The 27,893-nt window shown below is 44.1% G+C and overlaps 1 protein-coding gene across 1 annotated transcript in view; it reads left to right on the top strand.

The window, feature by feature from the left end:
• Positions 1 to 27,893, top strand: part of LOC126249183 (inactive phospholipase C-like protein 2) — a 703,636-nt gene that overhangs the window by 362,782 nt on the left and 312,961 nt on the right. Inside the window, exon 7 of the mRNA XM_049950838.1 lies at positions 26,119 to 26,212. Coding sequence (XP_049806795.1) covers positions 26,119 to 26,212 — 94 coding nt within the window. The remainder of the gene's footprint in view (positions 1 to 26,118; positions 26,213 to 27,893) is intronic.

Below are 27,893 nucleotides of genomic sequence, written 5' to 3'. Positions count from 1 at the left end.
CAAGGGCCGAGTGCACCCCACTTGCCAACAGCGCTCGGGAGACCCGGACGTCACCCATCCAAGTGTTAGCCAAGCCCGACAGCACTTCGGTGATCTGCCGGGAGCCGGTGTTACACTACGGTACGGCAGTTGGCCCGCCTCCGTATTACAGGTCTGCAAACTGGGCGTTTTGCTTGCTCGTACCAGCTAGAGCCCACTGCGCTCGGTCATCGCATGCCCGAGCACTAATGCTCGAAGCGCGAAGCCTGTAGCCGGACGACTAGCCACGGGGAGGACAGGGCAGAGGCCAGCCCGATCTTAAGCGCTCGCCGCGCTGCTGGTGCGACCGTTTTAGTATCAGCTCGTGCCTGCAGGCTGGTTTCGCTCGAGACGTACGCCCACCATTTGATGGAGCTGCACTCATTGTCACATCTACACTCCTGGAAATTGAAATAAGAACACCGTGAATTCATTGTCCCAGGAAGGGGAAACTTTATTGACACATTCCTGGGGTCAGATACATCACATGATCACACTGACAGAACCACAGGCACATAGACACAGGCAACAGAGCATGCACAATGTCGGCACTAGTACAGTGTATATCAACCTTTCGCAGCAATGCAGGCTGCTATTCTCCCATGGAGACGATCGTAGAGATGCTGGATGTAGTCCTGTGGAACGGCTTGCCATGCCATTTCCACCTGGCGCCTCAGTTGGACCAGCGTTCGTGCTGGACGTGCAGACCACGTGAGACGACGCTTCATCCAGTCCCAAACATGCTCAATGGGGGACACATCCGGAGATCTTGCTGGCCAGGGTAGTTGACTTACACCTTCTAGAGCACGTTGGGTGGCACGGGATACATGCGGACGTGCATTGTCCTGTTGGAACAGTAAGTTCCCTTGCCGGTCTAGGAATGGTAGAACGATGGGTTCGATGACGGTTTGGATGTACCGTGCACTATTCAGTGTCCCCTCGACGATCACCAGTGGTGTACGGCCAGTGTAGGAGATCGCTCCCCACACCATGATGCCGGGTGTTGGCCCTGTGTGCCTCGGTCGTATGCAGTCCTGATTGTGGCGCTCACCTGCACGGCGCCAAACACGCATACGACCATCATTGGCACCAAGGCAGAAGCGACTCTCATCGCTGAAGACGACACGTCTCCATTCGTCCCTCCATTCACGCCTGTCGCGACACCACTGGAGGCGGGCTGCACGATGTTGGGGCGTGAGCGGAAGACGGCCTAACGGTGTGCGGGACCGTAGCCCAGCTTCATGGAGACGGTTGCGAATGGTCCTCGCCGATACCCCAGGAGCAACAGTGTCCCTAATTTGCTGGGAAGTGGCGGTGCGGTCCCCTACGGCACTGCGTAGGATCCTACGGTCTTGGCGTGCATCCGTGCGTCGCTGCGGTCCGGTCCCAGGTCGACGGGCACGTGCACCTTCCGCCGACCACTGGCGACAACATCGATGTACTGTGGAGACCTCACGTCCCACGTGTTGAGCAATTCGGCGGTACGTCCACCCGGCCTCCCGCATGCCCACTATACGCCCTCGCTCAAAGTCCGTCAACTGCACATACGGTTCACGTCCACGCTGTCGCGGCATGCTACCAGTGTTAAAGACTGCGATGGAGCTCCGTATGCCACGGCAAACTGGCTGACACTGACGGCGGCGGTGCTCAAATGCTGCGCAGCTAGCGCCATTCGACGGCCAACACCGCGGTTCCTGGTGTGTCCGCTGTGCCGTGCGTGTGATCATTGCTTGTACAGCCCTCTCGCAGTGTCCGGAGCAAGTATGGTGGGTCTGACACACCGGTGTCAATGTGTTCTTTTTTCCATTTCCAGGAGTGTATTTCGCTACCCTGCAGATGTATATTCCTGGGTGGTAGTGTCTAATCGCGACGTCATTGTGATCCGTAAGAGAAAATAGCTTGCTTTATGCAACAACGAACATTTGGAAACAGGTTGGAGCATCACAGGAAAACTATGTAACTACCAACTTTCGTAATGGTGGTCAGTGTCGTAATGAAAAATCACATTGCTGTTCTTTGTAACACCACCTGCTTTATTGATTCAAATGTACACATGTAAAATTTACCACCTAAGAAATTAGCAATTTAAGAGGAACAACACTGCCTCCAAATCATTCGCTGTTGACCTAATTACAATGAATTGAATCGTTTCGAATCAGGTTTCCTCAATCCGTTCGTTATAAGGATCCGTACTACACTGAAATTTCTTTCGCTAGTCTCGTTTCAAATTGTATCGAGCAGATGGACGTGTACGGGTATGGAGACAACCTCATGAATCCATGGACACTGCCTGTCACCACGGAACTGTTTAAGCTGGTGGAGGCTCTGTAATTGTGTGGGAGCGAGTGCAGTTGGACCCCTGATACGTCTAGATAAGGCTCTGACAAGTGACACTTATGTAAGCATCCTGTTTGATCACCTGCATCCATTCATGTCCATAGTGCATTCCGAGGGACTTGGGTAATTCCAGCAGGACAGTGCAACACCCCACACGTCCATAATTGCTACAGAATGGCTCCAGGAACACTTTTCTGCGTTTAAACACTTCCGCTTGCCACCAGACTGCCCACACATGAACATTATTGAGCATATCTGTGATGCCTTGCAACGTGCTGTTCAGAAGAGATCTCCATCCCTTAGTACTCGTACGGATTTGTGGGCAGCCCTGCAGGATTGATGATGTCAGTTCCCTCCAACACTACTTCAGACATTAGTCGAGTCCGTGCCACGTCGTGTTGTGGCACTTCTGCGTGCTCACGTGGTCCCTACACGATATTAGGCAGGTGTACCAGTTTCTTTGGCTCTTCAGTATAGTTACATCAGGTCACCATACCTGCAAAGAAGTTCATGACGGTGAAGACAGCTTACAAGAAGCTGATTGAAAGCAAGAACAGGAACATCATAAAGAATACGGCAGTTACACGTTGCCAGTAATCTCGAAGAATATACTCTGCAGCAATTCGTCACCAAAGGTGAAAGCGACATGGTACCGAGCGGTCAACCGGAAAAATACACACCAACTGTAAAATTGACACCATACACTTAGCATACTAGCCCTTGTGCACAACGTGTATCTTAACAGTCAATGAAGAGCATCGGTTTGCTTGCGACAGTGTCAAATATGTCTGGAACATCATCAGAAGAAAGCTGGCAATCATCACTGGGAATTTCCCGAATTACACTACATCTGCTGACTTCCTGCATCCGGATACAATTCCATATCCTAAGGTTAAAAGAAACTGCCAGGTGGCTAAGGGCATTACATCACGTCAGAAGGAACCAAAAGTAAGGAGTAGTATTGGATATACAGTAAACACAGCTCACTCTAGTATCGAAGACTACAAATTACTACAACAACTACGCTAAATATCTAGAAGTAGCCCTCAAGTCAAGTTGCACCGTATTTTGGAGTACACAATTGTAGGTTCTCTCTGTGTAAGTCGAAGACGGCGTTCCAAAACATTCCAAAGGTGTTCTATAGGATTCAGGTCACGTCTCTATGCAGGCCACTCCATTACAGGGATGTTATTGACCGCCACAGGCCGTGCATTATGAACAGGTGCTCGATCGTGTCGAAAGATGCAGTCGCCATCCCTGAATTGCTCTTCAACAGTGGGAAGCAAGAAGGTGCTTGAAACATCAATGTAGGCCTGTGCTGTGACATTGCCATGCAAAACACCAAGGCGTGCGATCCCTATCCAAAGAACACGACCACAACTTAACGCCACCGCCTCCGAATTTTACTGTTGGCACTATACACGCTGGCAGATGATGTTCACCGGGCATTCGCCATACCCACAACTTGCCATCTGATCGCCTCATTGTGTACCGTGAAGTCACTCTACACAACGTTTTTCCACTGTTCAGTCGTCCAATGTTTACGGTCGTTACACCAAGCGAGGCGTCGTTTAGCATTTACCAGCGTGATGTGTGTCTTATGAGCAGCCGCTCGACCATGAAATCTACGTTTTCTCACCTCCCGCCTAACTTTCATAGTACTTGCAGTGGATCCCGATGCAGTTTCGAATTCCTGTGTGATGGTCTGGATACATGTCTGCCTATTACACATTACGACCCTCTTCAACTGTCGGCGGTCTCTGTCAATCAACAGACGAGGTCGGCCTGTACGCTTTTGTGCTGTACGTGTCCCTTCACGTTTCCGCTTCACTAACACATCGGAAACAGTAGACCTAGGGATGTTTAGGATTGTGAGACTATTGACTACAGACGTGTGACACAAGTGGCACCCAATCACCTGACCACGTGCGAAGTCCGTGAGTTCCGCGGAGCACCCCATTCTGCTCTCTCACATTGTCTAATGACTACTGAGGTCGTTGATACGGAGTACCTGGCAGTAGGTAACAGCACAAATCACTTAATATAAAAAAGTATGTCTTTAGAGGTGTCCGGATACTTTTGATCACATAGTTTATCTTCCCGGTAATATACGGATTTGAAGCTTTAATATATTATATGTGGAAAGAGAGATGGAAAAAGTCATTACTACTCGAAATAAAAATATTAAGAACTATTTTTGGACCTATAATCGATGAAAATACGTGATGGAGAATGAGAAAAAATTAACTAGGGAAATTGTGCATACACCTTAACATCACTGGAGTGCTAAAGTAGAGAAGGCTGAGCTGATCTTGTCACATGGCAAGAATGTCAGAAAATAGACTGCTTACAGTAATATTAGTAATATTCTTTAGGACAGTAGCTGGAACGAGAGGAAGACCCAGAAATATGTGGCGAGATGACATCCCAGATGACATAGTTCGAATAAGCATCAACTCCGACTGGATAACCAACGCACTAGACAGAAACGAATGTAAAAGGCTATTAGAGCATATGGTCTATAAAACCCTTATCACCAGGAAATTATAAGTATGCAGTCTCATCGCCGACCTCTACTTCGTGACTGAAAGATGCTGAGACACATACACAGTTCATATTCACGTCAGTCATAGCCAACTTCCTTAGCAGGCTTCCTTAGCCAATTTCCTTCGAAATTATAAACCTGCTGACTTTTTGACTGTTGTACAGGAATGTACGAGTGCGTACAGACAGCTGGGAAGTAGTATTACTCTCAAAATTCCTCTCCCTGTTTCCCAGTGTCAAATCTTTACTTCTTTCCCGAGAATGTTGGTTCAGACAGCAGCAAATATGGCGACAACTCTAAGATGAAGTTAAGCTATCAGGGTCGATGGCTGACTATTGCTCGGCGCTTCAACGCAACATGTCAAATTTTGGCAGAAACGCAAGTCTGTATCCAAAACAATCAAATCAAACACACCGTAAGTTAAGGAAGTATGTTCCATACTAGTACATACGTATTTGCTACGTCTGTTATCTCTGGAGGCATCTTTATTGAATCTCTGTATAGTAATAAATGCTCTAGTGAAACTACTGCCAGCCGGCCGAAGTGGCCGTGCGGTTAAAGGCGCTGCAGTCTGGAACCGCAAGACCGCTACGGTCGCAGGTTCGAATCCTGCCTCGGGCATGGATGTTTGTGATGTCCTTAGGTTAGTTAGGTTTAACTAGTTCTAAGTTCTAGGGGACTAATGACCTCAGAAGTTGAGTCCCATAGTGCTCAGAGCCAAACAAGGAGGGCGAGCCTGATTACCAAGAAGTCAGGATGCAGGTCTCTTCACTTTACTTGTTCATAAGGTGTGTTGTATCGTATTTACATTTTCCCATGATAGAATGTGCTATGAATCAACGACAGATGATGTTAACTAGAGTAATAATCCATTTCACTGTCATGCACTTGTTTCAGAACCCATTCACAAAATCTAACGCTTTGTGGGGTCACTAGGTTTAAGTTCTTGCATTATCATCACTTTATAGGGCCTTAGCCGAAGTAACTTAGCAGCTTTTTGTACAGAGGCGCAAGAAATTCGTATTTACTGAGAAAGACGCTAAGAGATTTTTAGGGAATGTTCCAGACTGTACGCAATATCATCGAGATGAGCTTCTGTGAGCACTGTATTTCGGCGATTACTCTTCTTGTCATGAACGCTTCCCATTTCACGGAATTATTTACCAATTTGTGAATTGCATCACAACTCTGAATTCGAACCCCTGGAAACTTCTGTTCAAACTGCTGTTTAAACTTCCTCCTGACAATATGAACGGACTCTGTGCGCACATACGAACAGTGAATAAACACTCGTCATGGAATGGCATATTTGGTCTTGCTGTCGTTGTGTTTGCAGACCTCACTGTTACACTCGTGACGTTTGTTTCACTATTCGAATGGGACTGGCCGGAAAGACGCAGGACCCATTTGACGGCCTCCATGGTTCCGGTGGCCGGCAAACACAACCCAGCGCGAGCGTTCATCAGCTAAATGGAACACTGTCAGACTATTTTGTGTTTGTGTTCTACAGGTGGGGTTTTTGCTCGAATGTGACCACTTAAAACGTGAAATCTCGCTAAGCATCAAATACTGTGCTCCCTGGCGAGAGTTCTTTAATCTGAATGAATAGATATTCAGTTAACAATAACAGGTTAAAATGAATTTTGTTACCTCAGCCGGTTTAATGTAATCAATGCTTTGTTGTACTGCAGTCATAAATATATAACTGCACAAATTTCAATAGTGATATAAACTGAATAGTCTTTCACTTTCGGTAATAAATTGATTCAATGTTCTCTGAGATTGTTACCGACCAGATTTAGATACATTTGTCTTGCTATAGTGATCAGGGAAAAATTTCTACTGCTGTTAAGTGAACTTCCTCCTTGGGTTGAGGCGTGTTATTATCCTGATCACAAAGCATGCTCTTCAAATCCCCTGACATTTTTCAGCCACTTTTTTTCTGGGAATTTTGATGTGCGCTTTTTTGTGCAAGACTTCCCACACAAATTTGAAAACGTTCCTTACTATTTTACACAGTGTTGTACGGCCGATATTTTACTGATAAAGTAGAGCAGTTGAGTGCAGCTATTACCTAGCTATCCGGAAAGTATGAACACTTCACACTACAGCTGTTGTTTTACGGTTAATTTATCCAACTACTATACATGCTTTCCTTTCTGCCCGCCGTAGTTTTGCGAGTATAGAACTGTAGTCGCTTCCTACTCGTCGACCCTTATCTCTTACTTTGAAGCATGCAGGAGTGTAAGGCTAGGCTTGATTGAGTGTGACCGATTGCCAGGATCAGAGGTTCTCTAACGAAGCTGAATAAAGATTAACCATTAAAATAAATTTATAGAAGTCTTCAAAAAAGTTATGTATATATAAATACATATGCAGATATGTACATATACAGGCATATATACGTGTATCAGGCGAATTTCCTCTGGTGTTTCGGCAGACATTTACTATTTCGTTTTTGAAAAGTTAGTCACCCCAAACAGATACTGCTCATGACGCGTTTCATGCGACCACAAGAGTCGACGGAAAAATCGGTTTGTTCCCCATTACGAGCAAAATGATTTTTAAAACGGAATTGTATGTGCCCATTAAATAGAACGGTCGCAACTTAGTCTACAGAGATATACATTTTATCGATATGTAGCAATAGGGACATTAATACACGGAAAAATAAACCAGGACTCAAGCAGTGACTGAGACGCGCTCTGGTCCGCTCTGAATTGCACCACCATGCAGCAGAGCTGCTCCGTCGCTGCTGGAGGCCTGGTTAATCTTCGTGCTTTAATGTCCGTATTACTATACATCGATAAAACGAATACCGCACGAGACTAATGTGGGACCGCTCTGTTTAATGGGCGCGTCAAATTCCGCTTTAAAAGTCATTTTGTTTGTAACGCGAAACAATCCGACAATTTTCGTCGACCCTTGGCACCACATGAAAGACGTGATGAGCAACATTTGTTTTGGGTGCCTCCACCTACCCTTTGTAAATACGGAATTGCATATATCTGATAAAACACCAAAATAAATGCACCTGACGACTCTCAGGAGCGACAGGGTGTTAAAAACTATCCAGTATTTCAGGAAATTATATTATGCATGAAAACGAGACAAAAATATCTTACGACCATGGGTGCTACAAAGCATACGTCCTGATATATGAACGCGTGTTCATAGGAGGTGCTCTTTTGATGTCATCCATGGCAATACATTACTTCTCCTATTACAGATGACTACCCGACAATTAACATTAGTTATAGCCCCTGGCATGGAATACTGCGAGGTAGGGAGGCATCAGAAACATGCAGTTGCGGTTATGAGCACCGTTGTTGCATTGCCGCTCCGTATCAAACCAGGGTCGACAGCGTGCTGGGAAACTACCATGCAGTATCGATCGAAGCATTAGTTGACTCAGTGTGCTGCAGTGAGTTGTTCCGTTTACGCTTTGTGATTGTACTGTAGTCCTGTTACATCTGTTTACATTCGCGTGCATTTCTCCTAACTCCGGGTGTGTACCATGATGTTTGGCCTACTTACAGGTCACGTTTAAAGCACATGTTATTGTGATGTTCGTAGTGCAGTATAACATGTTTTGTCTCTTGCAGATACTCTCACACAACCTAGCAATGGAGGCATTATTCCACATGGGAAATGGAACACGTGATTTACGGCTACGGTTTAGCAAAAAAAATGGTTCAAATGGTTCTGAGCACTATGGGACTTAACTTCTAAGGTCATCAGTCCCCTAGAACTTAGAACTACTTAAACCTAACTAACCTAAGGACATCACACACATCCATGCCCAAGGCAGGGTTCGAACCTGCGACCGTAGCGGTCGCGTGGTTTCAGACTGTAGCGCCTAGAACCGCTCGGCCACCCCGGCCGGCACGGTTTAGCAGAAGTAGCTAATCTGAGAGCTCGTAAACTGTACACTGAACGATTTCCAACATGCAGGGTACCATCTGCTAAGCTGTTCAGCCGATTGTTGTATGCTAAGCTGTTCAGCCGATTGTTGTAGCGTCTCTGGGAAACAGGTTCCGTAGCACACAACAAATTAGACAGTGGAACGGCTCGTTCAGTTCGCACGCCTGAAATGGAGGAGTGTGTTCTAGGGCAGTGGATGACAATCCTGGAACCCGTGTGCGACGAATAGCAGCAGCTGAAAGTGTTAGTCGTCGTCTGGTCTGCTCACTGCTTCATGAACAATTGTTTTATCTGTACAATGTTCAGTGCGTCCAGGCCCTTACGAAACAAGACGACCTGGCCAGTGTGCAGTTCTGCCAATTGCTCTCGAGGCAGTGCGATGCAGATCCACAATTTGCCTACCACATTTTGTTTATTGATGAGGCAGAGCTTACACGAGATGGCGTTGTAAATTCCCATAATCAGCACGTGTGGGCTGACCAAAATCCCCATGCAGTTCAAGAAACAAGGCATCAGGATCGATTCTCACCCAATGTATGGGTAGGCGTTCTTGGCGATATTACGTAATATGAACACCCAGTAATGGAAATACGATCGCTTTACATTTGTCAGCTGTTAAAGCAGACTTTTGGACGTCATGGACGCAAATTATGGTCCCATCGAAATGATTTGCAAAGCACATTGTTGGCCCTAATGATGATGTAAGGCCCTAACAAAAAGTAATGGACCTGTACTTGGCTAGAATAATAGAAGGTATTAATCGATGGAACCACTGGGGGAGGGTACACACAAAACATGTTTGGAATCTAGTAGATGCAGTGGTGTGAAACAATACGCGCCCACGACATGCAAAAGGTTTCTTTAAAAGCTGCATGCTAACCCAAAACATTGTCCACTGCACCAACTGCACAGCACGTCTGCTGCATCCTCCCAGAGGTTGTTACCGTACACGTGATTACAGTGTTGTCAGTTTGCTTATCTTTAACGTCCATTTACAGCCAGAAATATGTGCAAGACGAAATTTTCTGACAGACAATTTTGTATTGCCAGTATATCAGGAATCGCGCTACAAAGTCAGAGTGCGCGAATTTTTCTTCGCCCTGTGGTTGCATACGTACCGGAGGTGCCGTCAGTTCTCGCCTGTATTTGCGAATTCGTATATTTGCTCTCCTTTCTGGGTTGGTACATTTCATTTGTACTCTGACAACACACTCAATTGACGAGTTTTCAGTTAAACGGGCAACAGTGGTGACTCTAGAGTCGAGTGTTCGAGCATTCGGAGATGACGAGTTCGAGATAACGCCAAAGGACCCGCTGGCCAATTAAGGGGCTCCGGAAAGGCTCAAAATCATGAAAAGTTCAATTTTTACTTTTTTGCGTTTTCTGAATCTGCAGACTATTACCTTTTAATAGATATATAATTTATTCAATTCCGAAGACTACAACTATTTTTAAATTTTTTTTGAAATGTGTTCTACATGGGCGTGACCCAATGTGGCGCTGTTAAACTGCTGTCAAATGGTGTTATTATTAACGTCCGTGTTCATCAGGTACATTTTAGTGATGTGAGTATGTGTTGTGGCTAACCTGTGATGGTTCAATATATATCGCTGGTGTGATTGTCGATTGTTTCATGTTTATTTACTCTGTCGTTATCTCGAAAATATTCGTAATTAATTCTGTTTCTTGAGTCTCTGTTTTGTTGGAGTATAATAATGAGTAAAAGTAAAGTTATTAGAAATCCTCTGAAGGCTTTTAAGAAAAGGAGAAATGTTGGAAAGCCAAAGGTATGTGTTATTACTGTAAACAATAAAGACAATAACCAAGTGAGTGAACCTAACCTCTCAAGTACACCTGCCCATAGCAGTCAAAGTGGGAAAGAAAATACTTCACAGAAGCAGCTTGGTTCAATGAGTGAAAACTGTGAATGTTTTATGGGCGAATCGGATGTGTATGAAATATTTGATATGTCGGTTCTCAAAGGAATTTTTTCAAACTGAGTAAGATGTATTCATTGTAGTGAAGTTGGTCTGGAACTCTCCATAATAAAGCACGTAGGACTTGCTAGTGAAATACAACTGAAATGTGATAAGTGTTCATACATGACCACCTTTTGGAACAGTGTTGCAGTAACTGCAACTGAAGAAAATGGTAGCAAAATCTACGAACACAACAACGAGCGATACTTGCTTTAGACAAGGAACGCCTTCGGGCTGCAGACAGGGCTGTAAAGAGTCTAGAAATACAAGCAAGAGTAAACAGGAGGAGGAACAAGAGGAAGCTGGAGGAGGAGTTTGCAGAGGATGAAGATAATCCATCCTATGGACCTGGAATGCACTAAAAAGTTAATCCAATCTTTGTCGCTCGATTCCCAAAACTTTTATTTTCTCATACTAATTACATGTTTTCTAAGGATCTTCCAAACATATTTGTTTCAAACTTTCAGTAAGTGTTACACAGTACCTTCTGCATAATTTAACACAGCCTTTTTCCAAAAAACTGTATATTTTTGAATATATAAATAAAAAATTGCAAAAAAATGTTGTGAATTTTGATTACAATTGAAAAAAAATCATCTTTAATAACTGAACTAAAATTTTGTAAAATCCCTGTGTTAAGTTGTAGCCCATATTCCAATAAATAATCTGTAAAAAGTTCAACTTCCTACCTCAAATACTTTGTGAGGAAAGATGTAATTTATAAGCGTTATTTTAACATTGCAAGTATAGGGCGTTCCGGAGCCCCTTAAAAGCAAGTTCATTTCTGATCTCTAGTGAGGACAGCCGCACAACGGAGTGGAGGCCAGCAGCGAGTGTTACAGGCAGTCTGCAAAGTAGGTTGACGGACTCAGTGGGGTATAGGTCGAAACCAGGACCTCTGAAGCCGAAGTAGTATTAGGCGCTGGCGCTCGCTAAATGCTCTCGATGGGGTGGTTTCAGTTGGACGCCTGAAAGCAGCAGGCTACCTGCCACCAGCAGGCCCGTGACTGCATCTAATAGCGGGTGCGGACTGTGGAAGTCACCAGCCGGTACGGACAAGGCATCTGTGCCTGAGATGAAGTTGAAGTCAGGACCGGAGCTAAGGTGCGGCAGCACGTCTCCAGAAGTTGACATGTCAAAAGCCCAGTGTGATGTCAGGGCAAGCCAGGTCCGAGTGTCGGGTGGCGAGAGACTGGTCCGCAGTGTATGTGACGTTCAGTTGGGCTGGAAGCCCAGATATACCTGTTCAGTCATGGACTGGCCGGCTGGTCCCGGCGGAGCTTCGAGTACTCCCTCGGGCATGGGTGTGTGTGTGTGTGTGTGTGTGTGTGTGTGTGTGTGTGTGTGTGTCCTTAGGATAATTTAGGTTAAGTAGTGTGTAAGCTTAGGGACTGATGACCTTAATAGTTAAGTCCCATAAGATTTCACACACATTTGATTTTTTTAATACCTGTTCGGGCGGCACTGTGGTGTTGGAATGCCGTGCTTGCTACTACGTAAGTCTGGAAAGCGCTGCTCCAGGCGGCGGCGTGGAGAAACCTGGCCCGTTGTAAGACAGCGTGCGGTTGACGCAGAATGCCGCTGGAGCTGACGGGGAATTTCCGTGACGCTTTCGTGGTTACTAAAAGAACCTGTAACGAAACGAACTGCTCTTCTTTGTATCATCTCTATATCTTCGTCAGTTCTCTCTGGTACGGATCCTAGACTGGCAAGAGTATTCAAGTATCGGTCGAACGAAGGTTTTGAAAGGTACCTGCTTTATGAGTGGACTACATTTCCTGCAGTACGCAAAGGTAGGTAGCAGTATTACAGTGCGTGCCACTGGAATTTCGTAACTAGCAACCCGCTCTTCCGGCTGACGTGGTCCGCTCGAGCCGTTGACATACTAAAGCGCACATTTTTTCACGACCCGACTTGCAGCAGATTTACGCCGAGTGACTGCTTCGGCATGCGGGCTTGCCGCGGCCTCTCCCTACTAACACCTAGCAAACGTGCAGCGTATCTTACTCCTTGTGATACGAGCGTAATACAGTGAGTAGCCCTGAAGCACTGAGCACACATTTCTGCCCGCATAACTTGCAGTCTGATGCAGCTGTGGCTCTAGCACAACTGAAAGCGATGCCGCAGCAGTGGGTAGCCAGGGAACTGTTTTAGGGAAAAGAGCTGTTTCAACAAATGTGCTTCTAGGTACGTGCGAAATGTAATTACAGTTGAGGAAACGAATTTCTGATCAATTTCCGCTTTGTTGTGACTCGAGGTAGCAGTCGTACGTTGATGCAAATTGCGTATTACTGTGGTGGTTTTTTCAACAGACGCAATACCTAAGTGACGCCAGAGTGTTTGCATGTTACTCTTTATCTTATATTAATGAGTTTAATGGTGGTCACTGTCTGTAGCATGTCAGATCATGATACTGCATCTCCATCGGCACTACTGACGTCATTTCAAACCTCTCTCGTCAACGACATCTTCCCTCTACATCTACATTTACATTTATATTCCACTAGTCACTTTACAGTGTGTGATGGACGGTACTTTGTGTACTTCTGCCACTTCCCCCTTTTCCTGTTCCGGTCACAAACGGTTCGTGGAAGAAGCGGTTGCTGGTAAGCCTCCGTGTGAGTTCGAATCCCCTACTTTTGCGCTCATGGTCTTTTGACGAGAAATATGTAGGAGGAAGCAATGTATTAATTAACTATTCTAGGAACCTACGCTCTTGCAACTTTAACAGTAAATGACACCATAACGCAGAATACATCTCTTGTAGTGTCTGCCGCTGGAGTTGACGGAGCATTTCCGTGACGCTTTCGTGGTTACTAAACGAACCTGTAACGAAACGAACTGCTGCTGTTTGGATCTTCTCTATCTCTTCGTCAGTCCTCTCTAGCACGGATCCCAGAATGACGAGCAGCATTCAAGTATCGGTCGAACTAAGATTTTGTAAGCTACCTTGTGAGTGGACTACATTTCCTGTGGATTCTGCCAGTGCCCCTCAGTCTGCTATCTGGCTTTGCTGCGAATAGTCCTATGTGGTCGTTCCAGTTTAATTAGCTCCGTACGCATACTCCTTGATATTTTCTGGTTGTGGCTGCTTCCAGTGATTTTTCTGCTGGCATGTAATCATACAGTAATGAGTCTTCCTACGTATTTACCACTAACCCCTTCTCAGTTGTTAACATTCCCTAGACCTGTACGTAAGTGTCAGTTGTTAATATCTACTCTAAACTTATTTAATTCATTCCTGCATATGTTGTTTGTTAGAAGTTTCAGTAACGTAAAAGTATCCGTATTCCAGTTAAAAACCGTGTTTCGCACTGACAAGGGGAGGCCGCCAATTGTGAAATTCAGATTCGATTCATATTGCGCATAATAAAAGCTCATAGCCAGAGGTGTAATGTGGCAAAGCACCAAGATGCACTTCTCAGCCGTTGTCGAGAAAATCGACAGTTACAAGAAACCGTTGAGGTGAAATACTCTCTACGATTTGTAATGTTCTGCAGCGTCGTGGCGCAGTGGTAAGCGCTTGGGTTCGTAATCCGAAGGTCGCCGGATCGAATCTCGCGCCATGCAACTTCTTTTTTAGTATTTGTAATATAATATATATAATTCCTGGCAATCAGTTGCAACAATTATGCATATAATAAGTTGTTGAAAGTCGTTTGTCGTGGAAAAACTGGCGACTTCGGACATGATTATGTTTTCTGCAAACAAAGTTGTATTTCACAAATGTTATTAATTGTCTTCATAACGTTTACACGTGTAGTTAACGGAAGACGTAGAAACGATATTCCAAAACGAATACGTATAGTGTAAGTCAAGCGTTCGAATTAGAGACCCCGTGACACACACACACACACACATATATATATATATATATATATATATATATATATATATATATATTGAATTACAAAAAACAAATACTAAAAAAAAAAAAGTTGCATGGCGCGAGATTCGATCCAGCGACCTTTGGATTACGAACCCAAGCGCTTACCGCTGCGCCACGACGCTATAGAATGCTATGCAGCGTAGAGAGTATTTCACAGCAACGGTTTCTATTAACTGTCGATTTTCTCGACAACGGCTGAGAAGTGCATCTTGGTGCTTTGCCACATTACACCTCTGGCCATGAGCTTTTATTATGCGCAGTATGAATCGAATCTGAATTTCACAATTGGCGGCCTCCCGTTGTGAGTGGGTTAATGCCTCCTAGTCTCCGCTAGAAGAGAGCATCTGGAAACCACTACGTGCTCAGGGATCCAAAACCACTGCAGTCAAGCAGTGCTGATGTTTTCTTTCACATTGTATCTACGAGGGCGCGCTGAAAAGTGGTGCCTCCGAATTTTTTATGTGAAAGCTCTTAGTGTTTTTTTTTTTTAAATAAATAAGACGGACGTCATTAGCGTTGTCCATCTGTACTCTTCATGCCTATACACTTGCAGCCTTCTGCCGCTAGAGGGCTCCGAATTGTAACATAACTATGACGGTGCGAAAGGAGCAACGAGCAGTAATCGAGTTTCGAATTCAAAGGGTTCGTCCACCCATGGAGCACCCTCTCATTCAGCATGACAATTCCAGAGTACACAGGAGCGCTGTGACATCTGCAACAGTCCGACACCCTCCATACAGTACCGATTTGGCTCCGTGCGATTTTCATCTGTTTCCAAAAGTTAAAGAACACCTTCTAGGACTTTACTTCGACAGTGATGAAATGTTACAAGCAGAGGTGAGGTTGTGGCTCCGTCAACAAAGTCAAACATTCTACACTGACGGTAGCAACAAACTGGTCTCTCGTTGGGAGAAACGTGTTCATCGCCAGGGTGACAAAAAAATGGTTCAAATGGCTCTGAGCACTATGCGACTTAACTTCTGAGGTCATCAGTCCCCTAGAACTTAGAACTACTTGAACCTAACTAACCTAAGCACATCACACACATCCATGCCCGAGGCAGGATTCGAACCTGCGACCGTAGCGGTAGCGCGGTTCCAGACTGTAGCGCCTAGAACCGCTCGGCCACTCCGGCCGGCACTAAACTGACAGTTCAGTGCTTCAATGCCTGTGGGATATTTTGATTAAAATTTCACCCTTATGCGAGCTTGTTTTCAGTAGAGAACGAAGCCATTCCTACAAGCGAAAGGTGTTGTGACTACATGACGACTGATGTAGGTGCATATTGTAACTGGAAACTTTCGGGCGGATATCGCAGTAGAGCGTGCCCAGAGGACGTCCACGTGCACCTCATCGCTATCTTTCAGGGTTTGAGCAGGGTCCAAACAATGGTGTGAAGGGCAATGGGTCATCATACCGACAAAGAGCACCAACAGTTAGCTGTAGTGCACTGCAATGGAATGTGCGTGTGGCTAGGCTCCCCGTCGAGTAGACAGGTTGCTTGGTGCAATTCTTTCTAGCTGACGCCACTTGAACGCCTTGCGCGTCGATGAGGATGAAATGGTGATAAAGACAACGCACACTCTCCGATGATCGGAAATAATCTCCGACACGGCCGTGAATGGAACCCGGGACCCTCGCATGGCATTCTGCTGAGCTGACCAATCAGCTGTGGGAACGGTCAGCAGCAATGCAATGACTGTACAACGAATGCTAAAAAGGTAGACTTGGGATAAAAGTGTGGCTAGAAGAGCAAACACGAATCCTTGCAGGACTAGAGCACGACGACGTTGTAGGATTTTTTGTCTGGTTCTGACGAATAGAAGTATGACAACAGCTGAAATTCGGGAAGAGGTTACAGACAGTCTCACTACGAACAATCGGGAACAGGTTACTTGAAGCTGGGTTGAGGTCTCGAGTTGATATCGTTAAACCCTAATCTTGCTTTCTTCCATCTTTCTTCACGTGGAAGTATTCCAACAGAGTAAGACCCCACACTGTAGTTGACACCACAAACGCCTTGATGAATGTGCAGATCCTTAACCGGTCTACTCTGTACCCAGATGTCACCCAAAAAGCGTATCTGGGGTGATGGGGAAGTGTATACATTCATACTATCTTGTAGCCATCAATCTTCATAAAGTGACGCAGTAAGTGTTTCAGGCATAGCACGAAACTCCTCAAAACGAGATTCGGAGGCCATCTTCTTCTATGCGCCAATGAATACAATAGTGTATTCAGATCCATTGGGGGTTACAGCTCACACTGGTATCGATGATGGCCTTTAAACTTTCATTCCATTCAGAGCTAATCATTTAATACCCGTTATGTGGTAAACATTTCCACACAGGTTTCACAAATATCAACCGTTTGAATCATGGTGTAACACTTCCCATTTTCTTCAGCGTAGTAACAGTAGTGTACTTATCAGTGCAGAAGTGTGACTAGAGATTCTGCCTAGTCCCACAACAACAAGACAGTTAATTACGATTGCTACATTAAATTTCACTTAGGAAAAGTACCATCAAATAAATCAGACACTGCATTACTTGGTCACTGGCGCTGCGGACGAGAGGGACGTTTAAGCAAGAACTGGTGCCTTAGGCTTTCCCAAAAGACAGACTGGTATGACTTAGCCGGACTGTTTGCCCCACATAGGAAGGGGTTGCCCAGTGTGAAGTCTGACACACAAAAGAGGGATGCCACCAAGTCACAAACACCTGATGACACTTGGGCGAAGCACAGGCTTTGCTGTAACAAACAAGTTGGTTTGTTGTTGTATGGCTGCTTTCTTGAGAACTCAGGCATGCATACCAACACATGAAATAATTTTGTGGGGAAACTGCAGCCAGTGCTGGGAACTGGCACAACGAGCAACATACAAGAACTAGACAGGATTTTCTGTGGTACACACCAGCCACTGCAAGACTGGAAAACTTCACCGTGCACAAAAACTGGGAGACATGGCTATGCAACGTCGATTGCTCATTGAGTGGGATTGAAAACTGGATCTCTCCATATCAAAGCACATACTACAGAAAACTCAGCACCCAAGAGGACGGAGTGAGGGAAACGAGTATAAAAATTTCAGAGGAGGAGCAGCCGAGAAAATCCTTCAGGTAGGCATTCAGAGAACAATCAGAAATTTAGGCAGGAGAGAGATTCAACCAGGTAGCAAATGGGTAGTGAAGAGTCGGTGATGAGGGAGTAGTCAGTGAGTTAGCAATGCAGAGTCGGAGGAATCAGAAGAGATAGTGAGTTTACCATTTCAAGCCATGCCAGCCCATTGTCGACTCAGTCTTCAGACTCTCGAATAATATCCCTCCTTTCCAATATTCATTGTCGCTTTGTGACATGCTCATTTCTTGTTCCATGTTGAGTAGATTTACCTTGCTGTTTGGTACTTGGATATTTAAGTATTCGACTGCTTCTGCCTGTTTGATCTCTGCCTCCAAATATTTCGACAACGCCGCTTTCGAGAGACTATTACCATAAAAAAGACGCTGGAAGCACAATCACAGTAACACTGTGCTGGCAGTCGTGCACTATCTGAAGGATTAAAGCTAGCGCTCAGCCAGTATGGAAGAACGAATGTGTTAAGTCGCCCAGGGGTGTCTTCACAAAGGCACAGAACAAAAAAGATGAGATGCCAGTTGTCAACTTGCCACCACACAAACAACGAGGTGTTGACTTTGTGTCTGCAGCAAACTTCTTCATGTAAAACTGACTCCATCGACCGTTGAGATAGTCCATTCCCCTCCTACTTGCCCAGTTCAAAATGGCTCTGAGCACTATGGGACTTAACTTCTGAGGTCATCAGTCCCCTAGAACTTAGAACTACTTAAACATAACTAACCTAAGGACATCACACACATCCATGCCCGAGGCAGGATTCGAACCTGCGACCGTAGCGGTCGCGCAGCTCCAGACTGTAGCGCCTAGAACCGCTCGGCCATTCCGGCCGGCCTTGCCCAGTTACTAAGTCCTTTTATGCCCAGGCAAATTGGCCCCGATTTTTATACCTGTATCGATGAGATTATAATAATCGCAAAAGTTTTCCTATTTCAAATTTTCAATTAATTTGTCTGATTTGCAAATCAATTTCTTCTCAATTTGCTAAATTTTGGCGCCCAGCGGCGGACCATTTGCATGTTAATTTCCAGGATTTTCAATTTATTACAGAACGAAACCCTTACAGAGTTATGCTGGTTCGAAACTTAACGAACAACACACTAACATGTGGACTATTCCTACTAGAACAATACAAATAACGTATTTAACAATAATATTTGTAAATATCGCACACGTGGTTGTACGTACAGAAGATTTTCAAACCATTTGTAGTACAAATTCGAGCTCTACCGAGATAGTTGCAAACTGAATGGCATGGAAAAGTTCTGTTGAACATTTGCAGATCAAATTAGCCAATTCGTGTTTCAGTAATTATTTTCATTTCAGATTCTTACAAATTTACTAGGGCTTTTCATATATTTGTCGTTAAGATACTATCTTTAATACTGGATTATTAGAGCCTTAAATAAAAAGTGACACTATTACGTAGAGAATATTTAGTGTATCGAATGTGTTGAACGTCCTGCTTTAGACTGAAAAAGAGCACAGGTCTTCAGAAAACAATAAATAAATGAGTCGCGTATTGCATAACACTTGAATCGAATTACAAAACAATAACTAAAATAAGATGCATATTATTCACCACAAGGTGACGAACCAAACCTGAACCGAATCCTTGAACTTGGTTAATGAGCATGGACTTAGTAAGCTGGAAATGCTGAATGCGCCCTATAGAAGATTTCCCAACTATATTTGGGCGAATCTTGCTCTGATTTCCCGCTTAAGTAGATCCTAAGCTGGTTAGCCGCTTAAGTCTGAAAAACACAATTCACGAAGTATTCGGGAATTCACGACATCCCTCCGTTTCGACTGAAATAAATTTTATTAAAGAAGACCCTTCTATACAGAAACAGGTGCCAGGCCTACAAGGAGGAATGACGAAGGACGCAGCAATGCAGACTGAAAAATAGTGTTGTTGTTGTGATACTCGCACAGAGTATGTTACTCTCGTCAGGTAGCTTTCTGCTGAGCACATTGAACAGGATGAACCCGAACACATGTTTTCGTTTGATTTCTTTCCCCTACTTATCTTAGTACCTATATTGCACCGAAAATAACTGCAAAATGGTACAATGCGGACTCCCTCAACTCGCATGGGGACAACACAGCTATCGGATTTTTGGAATTTTTTGTATTTATTGTACGTGAAATTCAGAACTCAAATATTAATCTCCCATAATATGTCGATGTCACTCGCAAAAATTCTCGTAAATCGACTCTGAAGTTTTCCGACTACCTTTAATATGCTAAAGCACGGTCGGTTTTTCTAGATACGTCATGTGGCTGTGTGGTAAATTGTTCGCCAGCCACGTAAGGTCTTTAGGTTCGGTTCGTGGCTAACTCATATTTTTAAACAGAGGTGCATGTTCTGCTAGTAATCCTATCAAGTTGAAAACACGTAGTTGCTGGGTGGGGTCTCCTTTCGGTCATTATTTGTTCGTTTTTTACGTTCTGTTGGAATATCTACATCATTTAAATATAAAATTCATCACATACTAGCTAATCAACAGATATATAATACCTATTTTTATGGAAAGTGTGTGTCTTATTACTAATTACATATAGCCCACACAAATCCATTATTCATTGCAATAAAAGTTCTTAATTACTGATCTTTTATAAAAGATTGTATAATTCAAAAAAAAATTACAAATTAAGTTCTTTCTCATCCTTCTGTTTTTTAAGCTTCAGGAGAATATTCATGGAACATACAGGCTTATTTAATATTTTACCAGGGCTGGGAACAAAACCTACGTCACACGAGTGGCAGGCGAGTGCTCTACAACACAGCCACACAACCTGTCGAGAAAAATCAACTCTGCTTTAGCGTATTAAAGACAGACGGAAAACTTCAAAGTCGATTTTCTCGAGAAATTTTGGGAGCTGTATCCACCTGTTTTTACCGATTGATATTTAATTTCTGAGCTTCACGTACCTTAAATATAAAAAAATACAAAAATCCGATCGCCATGTGTCCCCCTGTCAGTCATGGTACTCGCTGCTGACGACAGTAATGCTTGCTTTACTCTTCACTCTCGAGCTTGAATTTAGTATTGCTCGCTTCTGCTTCGGGTTTGTTTCTCTGGCAGAGTTACTTCTTAGTTAACTGTGATACACAGCGTTGCGGATATGTCTAGTAATGAAGAATTGGCCAATATGCACCTCGCGTCTAGGTTCATGAAAGCAATAGTAGAGCGGCGCAACGAACACTATGCTTAGCCATTCCCGCAGTGACGTCAACCACATCAGTGCTTTTGTATCTGTACACAGGGGCTTCCGTAAATCGGTTCCTTTTGTTTTACCGCCATTGCTTATTACATGATTTCTGACGGATGCGAACAGTCCCTGAAATTTTGTGGACGGACATCGGGTAACGTCTGTATGTTATTATATTCCTCGAATCGCTGGTTTTCTATAGCTGTGCTACTTTAACCATATAGCACTCAACACTTTAACTGCCATGTGTTATAATGAAAAGGGCAAGGTGTCAATATATGGAATACACCGCCAGTCCAAAAAGTTCCGAGATTTACTTAATTCTGGCATATACAGGGTGTTTCAAAAATGACCGGTATATTTGAAACGGCAATAAAAACTAAACGAGCAGCGATAGAAATACACCGTTTGTTGCAATATGCTTGGGACAACAGTACATTTTCAGGCAGACAAACTTTCGAAATTACAGTAGTTACAATTTTCAACAACAGATGGCGCTGCGGTCTGGGAAACTCTATAGTACGATATTTTCCACATATCCACCATGCGTAGCAATAATATGGCGTAGTCTCTGAATGAAATTACCCGAAACCTTTGACAACGTGTCTGGCGGAATGGCTTCACATGCAGATGAGATGTACTGCTTCAGCTGTTCAATTGTTTCTGGATTCTGGCGGTACACCTGGTCTTTCAAGTGTCCCCACAGAAAGAAGTCACAGGGGTTCATGTCTGGCGAATAGGGAGGCCAATCCACGCCGCCTCCTGTATGTTTCGGATAGCCCAAAGCAATCACACGATCATCGAAATATTCATTCAGGAAATTAAAGACGTCGGCCGTGCGATGTGGCCGGGCACCATCTTGCATAAACCACGAGGTGTTCGCAGTGTCGTCTAAGGCAGTTTGTACCGCCACAAATTCACGAAGAATGTCCAGATAGCGTGATGCAGTAACCGTTTCGGATCTGAAAAATGGGCCAATGATTCCTTTGGAAGAAATAGCGGCCCAGACCAGTACTTTTTGAGGATGCAGGGAGGATGGGACTGCAACATGGGGCTTTTCGGTTCCCCATATGCGCCAGTTCTGTGTATTGACGAAGCCGTCCAGGTAAAAATAAGCTTCGTCAGTAAACCAAATGCTGCCCACATGCATATCGCCGTCATCAATCCTGTGCACTATATCGTTAGCGAATGTCTCTCGTGCAGCAATGGTAGCGGCGCTGAGGGGTTGCCGCGTTTGAATTTTGTATGGATACAGGTGTAAACTCTGGCGCATGAGACGATACGTGGACGTTGGCGTCATTTGGACCGCAGCTGCAACACGGCGAACGGAAACCCGAGGCCGCTGTTGGATCACCTGCTGCACTAGCTGCGCGTTGCCCTCTGTGGTTGCCGTACGCGGTCGCCCTACCTTTCCAGCACGTTCATCCGTCACGTTCCCAGTCCGTTGAAATTTTTCAAACAGATCCTTTATTGTATCGATTTTCGGTCCTTTGGTTACATTAAACCTCCGTTGAAAACTTCTTCTTGTTGCAACAACACTGTGTTCTAGGCGGTGGAATTCCAACACCAGAAAAATCCTCTGTTCTAAGGAATAAACCATGTTGTCTACAGCACACTTGCACGTTGTGAACAGCACACGCTTACAGCAGAAAGACGACGTACAGAATGGCGCACCCACAGACTGCGTTGTCTTCTATATCTTTCACATCACTTGCAGCGCCATCTGTTGTTGAAAATTGTAACTACTGTAATTTCGAAAGTTTGTCCGCCTGAAAATGTACTGTTGTCCCAAGCATATTGCAACAAACGGTGTATTTCTATCGCTGCTCGTTTAGTTTTTATTGCCGTTTCAAATATACCGGTCATTTTTGAAACACCCTGTAAGTGGCTTCAGCGTATTAACTACGGTGCCAGTTCAAAGTAACAGCCGTAAACAACATCTGCATCTACATAAAATCTCGCAAGCCACCTTACGGTGCGTGGCGGAGAGTACCCTGTACCACTAATTGTCATTTCCCCTCCTCTTCCACTCGCAAATAGAGTGAAGGAGAAACGACTTTTCGTACGCCTCCTTATTAGCCCTAATTTCTCGTATCTTATCTTCGTGGACACTATGTGCGATGTATGTTGGCGGCAGTGGAATCGTTCAGGAGTCAGCTCCAAATGCCGGTTCTCTTAATTTTCTCAATAGTGTTTCTCGAAAAGAACGTCGCCTTCCCTCCAGGGATTCCCATTTGAGTTCCGAAGCATCTCCGTAACACTTGCGTAATGTTCGAACCTACCGGTAACAAATCTAGCAGTGCGCCTCTGAATTACATAGATGTCTTCCTTCAGTCCGACCTGGTACGGTTCCCAAACACTCGAGCAGCATTCAAGAATAGGTCGCACCAGCGCCTTATATGCGGTCTCCTTCATAGATGACTCGCACTTTCCTAAAATGTGCTTTCGACCAGTCACTTGTGTGGAGGCAGTGTTAAGTAGTGGACATGCGACAGTAATGTGTTAACACCGTTGCGTCACAAATCGCAATGGAGCAGCATCTCTAAATGAAGAGTTCAAGACACTCTTCAGAATTTTTGAAGAAGGTAAAAGTGCGTACAAGCATTTCCTCCCCACTGTGAATTCCAGATAATAAGCGACGACGCGTTTGCATTTGATCGAAATGCAAAATTCTGATAATTCTTTTCTGGGAAAAAAATTATCACGGATGACGAAACTTGGTATTATCGATACGAACCAATCACAAAACGACAAAGTGCAGAAATTCTTGCGAAGGATCAATGCTTTGACGACATAACCTGTAACATTACCGGGTAATATGCCGATAATGCTTAGGATTTTTTTTTTTAATTTGTGACCGTGACGGCATGGAATAGTAAGGTATCTCACTAACTTTATTTCCCTGAAGGTTTCTATGGAAGAAAAGCAGTAGTAAGGTAAACGGGAATCGAAACAAGATTCTATGAGTAATCTAGTAAACTGTAATTACGTGAAAAAAAATTGTTCAAATGGCTCTGAGTACTATGGGACTTAACATCTATGGTCATCAGTCCCCTAGAACTTAGAACTACTTAAACCTAACTAACCTAAGGACATCACACAACACCCAGCCATCACGAGGCAGAGAAAATCCCTGACCCCGCCGGGAATCTAACCCGGGAACCCGGGCGTGGGAAGCGAGAACGCTACCGCACGACCAATTACGTGAAAAGAAAGGGTCGCCAGCCTCATTAGGCAAAGTTGTACCCAGTACTAGCATGGTTCATAAAGAAAGTTAACTATTGGGGCTCACTTTACTTAATCTCATAAGATACAAAACTGTGGCACAATTTAGGAATGAATGTATTAGTGATCTGACTTGAACTACACAGGAGGAGTATTAATGCGTTTAGGCAACAACTGGCTTCCTATCTGTACGTTACAGTAGGAAGATGATGATTATAGGAAAACGATTACTAATGGTGGAGCGCTACTGACTTGGACAAGAGGTTCTTTGGTCAATTTAATTATAGGACATGGCAACTGTTGAAATAGTTATGAAGTAATAGTATCCTTTTTACTGATTATTATTTGCATTTTCAAGGGACATTCACTTCCTTATATTTAGCTCAAGTGGAATATGTGACACACGGATCTAGCATAGTTTGAATATTTGTAGCTAGCTGCTTACTCTTGTTGCTGTTATTGTAATATATTTAAATTTATCGGTAGATTGAGATCGCGGTTGAGCCCTTCAGTCACAACACACTTGGGAAACACTAACTGCATAACACATGAAACTGTAAGCACTATTATTTCAATAATAAAAATCTTTGAACCGAATGCTTCTAACTGTCTATTTAAGAAAACTACGCGGAGTATTTCAAATCTTATGCTCACTAAATAAGTATGTAATTAACAGCTTCACAAAATTTATTAAACTTCCGTTGAAGACGATAATTGCTTTTCAGTTCAGTAAAACCGTATACTTGGATTCTTCATAGCACTTTGGATAGGACCCTGTCTACGTAAATGACTAAGGATAAAATACGGTGGCCCAACACAAAGTTTACACATGAAATTATTATTGGCAACGAAACCATGTAACTGGTCTATGCACTGATACAGTACTCAACTGATAATTTGAGCTGAGGGTGGTGGCAGCATCGATCTCCTGTTTTATTCAAAAGAGGACGGCAAGCGTATCCATGGATCTTCCTGAGTAACAAGTTCTGAAAATTCCCTTCTTAGCGTCAGATTCTCGTAGTACAGAACTAACCGAATTATGTCCTGAATAATAAGCCCAACTATTTCCGCATCCGAGGCTATATTACATAATCTTGCTGTATTTCTTGCTTTTTCAGCTCACAAGATGCTGCTAACCACTAACTGACTCATGACACATAGAAACGTTGCATTTCGAACGCCAGATCCACCTGTTCTATTCCCGCCTAGTTAGTCCCGTTGCGAAGGGACTTTGCTCCAAGTATTACATGATTGGAAACCTAATTCCCCTACACGTGAAGCAGTATTAAAATTAAAGTTTTGATCTTTACATTCTTTTACAGAACAATGATTCTGAAATTACATCCATAGATTAATGACAATTATGTGAATTATCAGAAACAATAAATAAAACATTTACATGGACGTTACATGAAAGATCATGATTATACAGAAGTCACATTAAGTAAAGACACAAACAAAGAAGTTGGATAAGATCATTATTGGTAATGTCGATAATAGTGTTACAAAGAGATATTCAATCCGTTGTGGTTCGCATGTTGAACAACTTCCCAAAGAAGGAATTTTTTGACAGTTTTTCGTAGTTTTATAAACGTTCTGCGCGTTTCAATCAAGTGGAAGAGAAGACCATGTAGAACACCTGAAATCTTAAAACTAACATCTTTATGTTTCTCTATTTTTTATCAACCCAATCTGGAAATTTTTTTGGCTGATTGGGTACAAAGAATCATTGTATCATGCTTTGTCTATTCGGTACATTAGTGATAAAGTTTTCTGTGCTACTATATAATGATCAAGTTTGTGTCGATTACATGAAGCAAAATTTGTCTAACGTCTTACCTTCGTTTTTACAGCTGAAAGACGTAACAGTGGAGAGATGTATGGAGCTCATCAACAACTATGAGACTACAGAAGAAGGTCGCAACAATAAGTACCTGACAGTCGATGGTAAGTGCTATAAAAATTAAAATACTTTTTATATTGGCCATGGACTTATGAAAAGTGAAGATATGTTTCTCTTCGAAATTGTGCTTAATTTTGTAGCAATCAGTTGATCAAGACGCTGAACTACGATAAAAGTGAGATAAAACCGCTTATAAGGCAATAATCACACCAGACAAAAATAGTTGTCCTAAAAGAGAAACCACGATAATGCCATGTAACACCTCCACTAGCCTTTTGGCCCAAACGTTTCTTTAAGTATGCAGTATCCAACTGAGGCCTGTCATTGGTGGTTATGTCTGGTAGACCTTCCAATTTCTGCTAATCACCGGCTGTTCCAAATAGTTCCAGTCGTTTCTATGGGATTAAGATTAGGTGGTTTAATGGGTCAGTCCAGGTGCGATATGATGCCTATGATTGTGTTTATGCTGCCACCTCGCAGCTCGTAGACATGGTACGCCTATGATGAATCAAACCTACTGCGTCTTACGGCTCCATTTAACCTGCACCACCCTTGCTTGCCCCGCTGCTCACTATGGTCCCCGCCGCATGTTCGGAAACTTGAGGCTACTTCACCGAGCGAGGTGGCGCAGTGGTAACACACTGGACTCGCATTCGGAAGGACGACGGTTCAATCCCGCGTCCGGCCATCCTGATTTAGGTTTTCCGTGATTTCCCTAAATCGCTCCAGGCAAATGCTGGGATGGTTCCTTTCAAAGGGCACGGCCGACTTCCTTCCCTAATCCGATGAGACCGATGACCTCGCTGTCTGGTCTCTTCCCCCAAAACAACCCAACCCCCCTACTGAGTGAGTGAGTGAGGCTACTTCAAGGTCACTCCAGCAGTGCCGCGTTTGACGCTGCAAGCCCTCTGCTCGATATGTGAATTCCTGCAGGATAATTACTCCCGGCGGGCAGCGAAGAGTGAGGCTGTGGAGTAAATGCAACTACTACGTTACCGGCTAGGTGCCTGTAGCGCGGCTGCTGCATAAACCTACCCTCAGTGTTAATAAAGCCACGAATGCATGCCTGCAACCCACTGTGCACATATTTTGACATTTTGGAAGACGAGCGTGTCCATAGTATTCTCACCAAGAAAATGCAGATGAAAAAGAGCAACATACTGCCACCGAGAGTGTTGAAATAAATGACCTGGTATATGTTCACGATAATTTCAATTTGTGGGCTCAGCTTATGATACGAAGTCGCCTCCGAAACATCACCGACCCACGTCTAGCGTCAGCTAGACCAACCACATACTGTTGTTTAAATGTCTCATTGGGCTGTCAGCGCACTCGACGTCTAGAGCCATTTGAAAAGGAGCAATAATCGCAACTCACCAGACCACTCGGTGTGCCTCCCTTTCAGCTACTGTCCAATTTCTGCCTTTTGTAGCCCATTGAAGACGTCCAGTTGTTTGTCACACTGTGAGCAACGGTCTTCAGCGAGGTTCCCGCATTCAAACGTCCATTACATCCAGTTCCCTTTACAATATTGGCTTGGAATTTATTTGGATGGACGTGCATTCACCGATACCACCCATTACTCTCAGACTTGAAACCGACTGTCATTGACAAGGTGTGACGTTCGTCTCAAGTTCCTGTCCGTTAGGACCAAGCGAGATGGCACTGTGGTTAGCACAGTGGACTCGCATTCGTCTCCGAGCTGTTCCTCTACTGTACATAGTA

This window comes from Schistocerca nitens, chromosome 3 (assembly GCF_023898315.1).
Source record: "Schistocerca nitens isolate TAMUIC-IGC-003100 chromosome 3, iqSchNite1.1, whole genome shotgun sequence".
Lineage (NCBI taxonomy): Eukaryota > Metazoa > Arthropoda > Insecta > Orthoptera > Acrididae > Schistocerca > Schistocerca nitens.
Note: the sequence above shows the minus strand (reverse complement) of the source record. Positions and strands in the feature narration are given on the sequence as shown.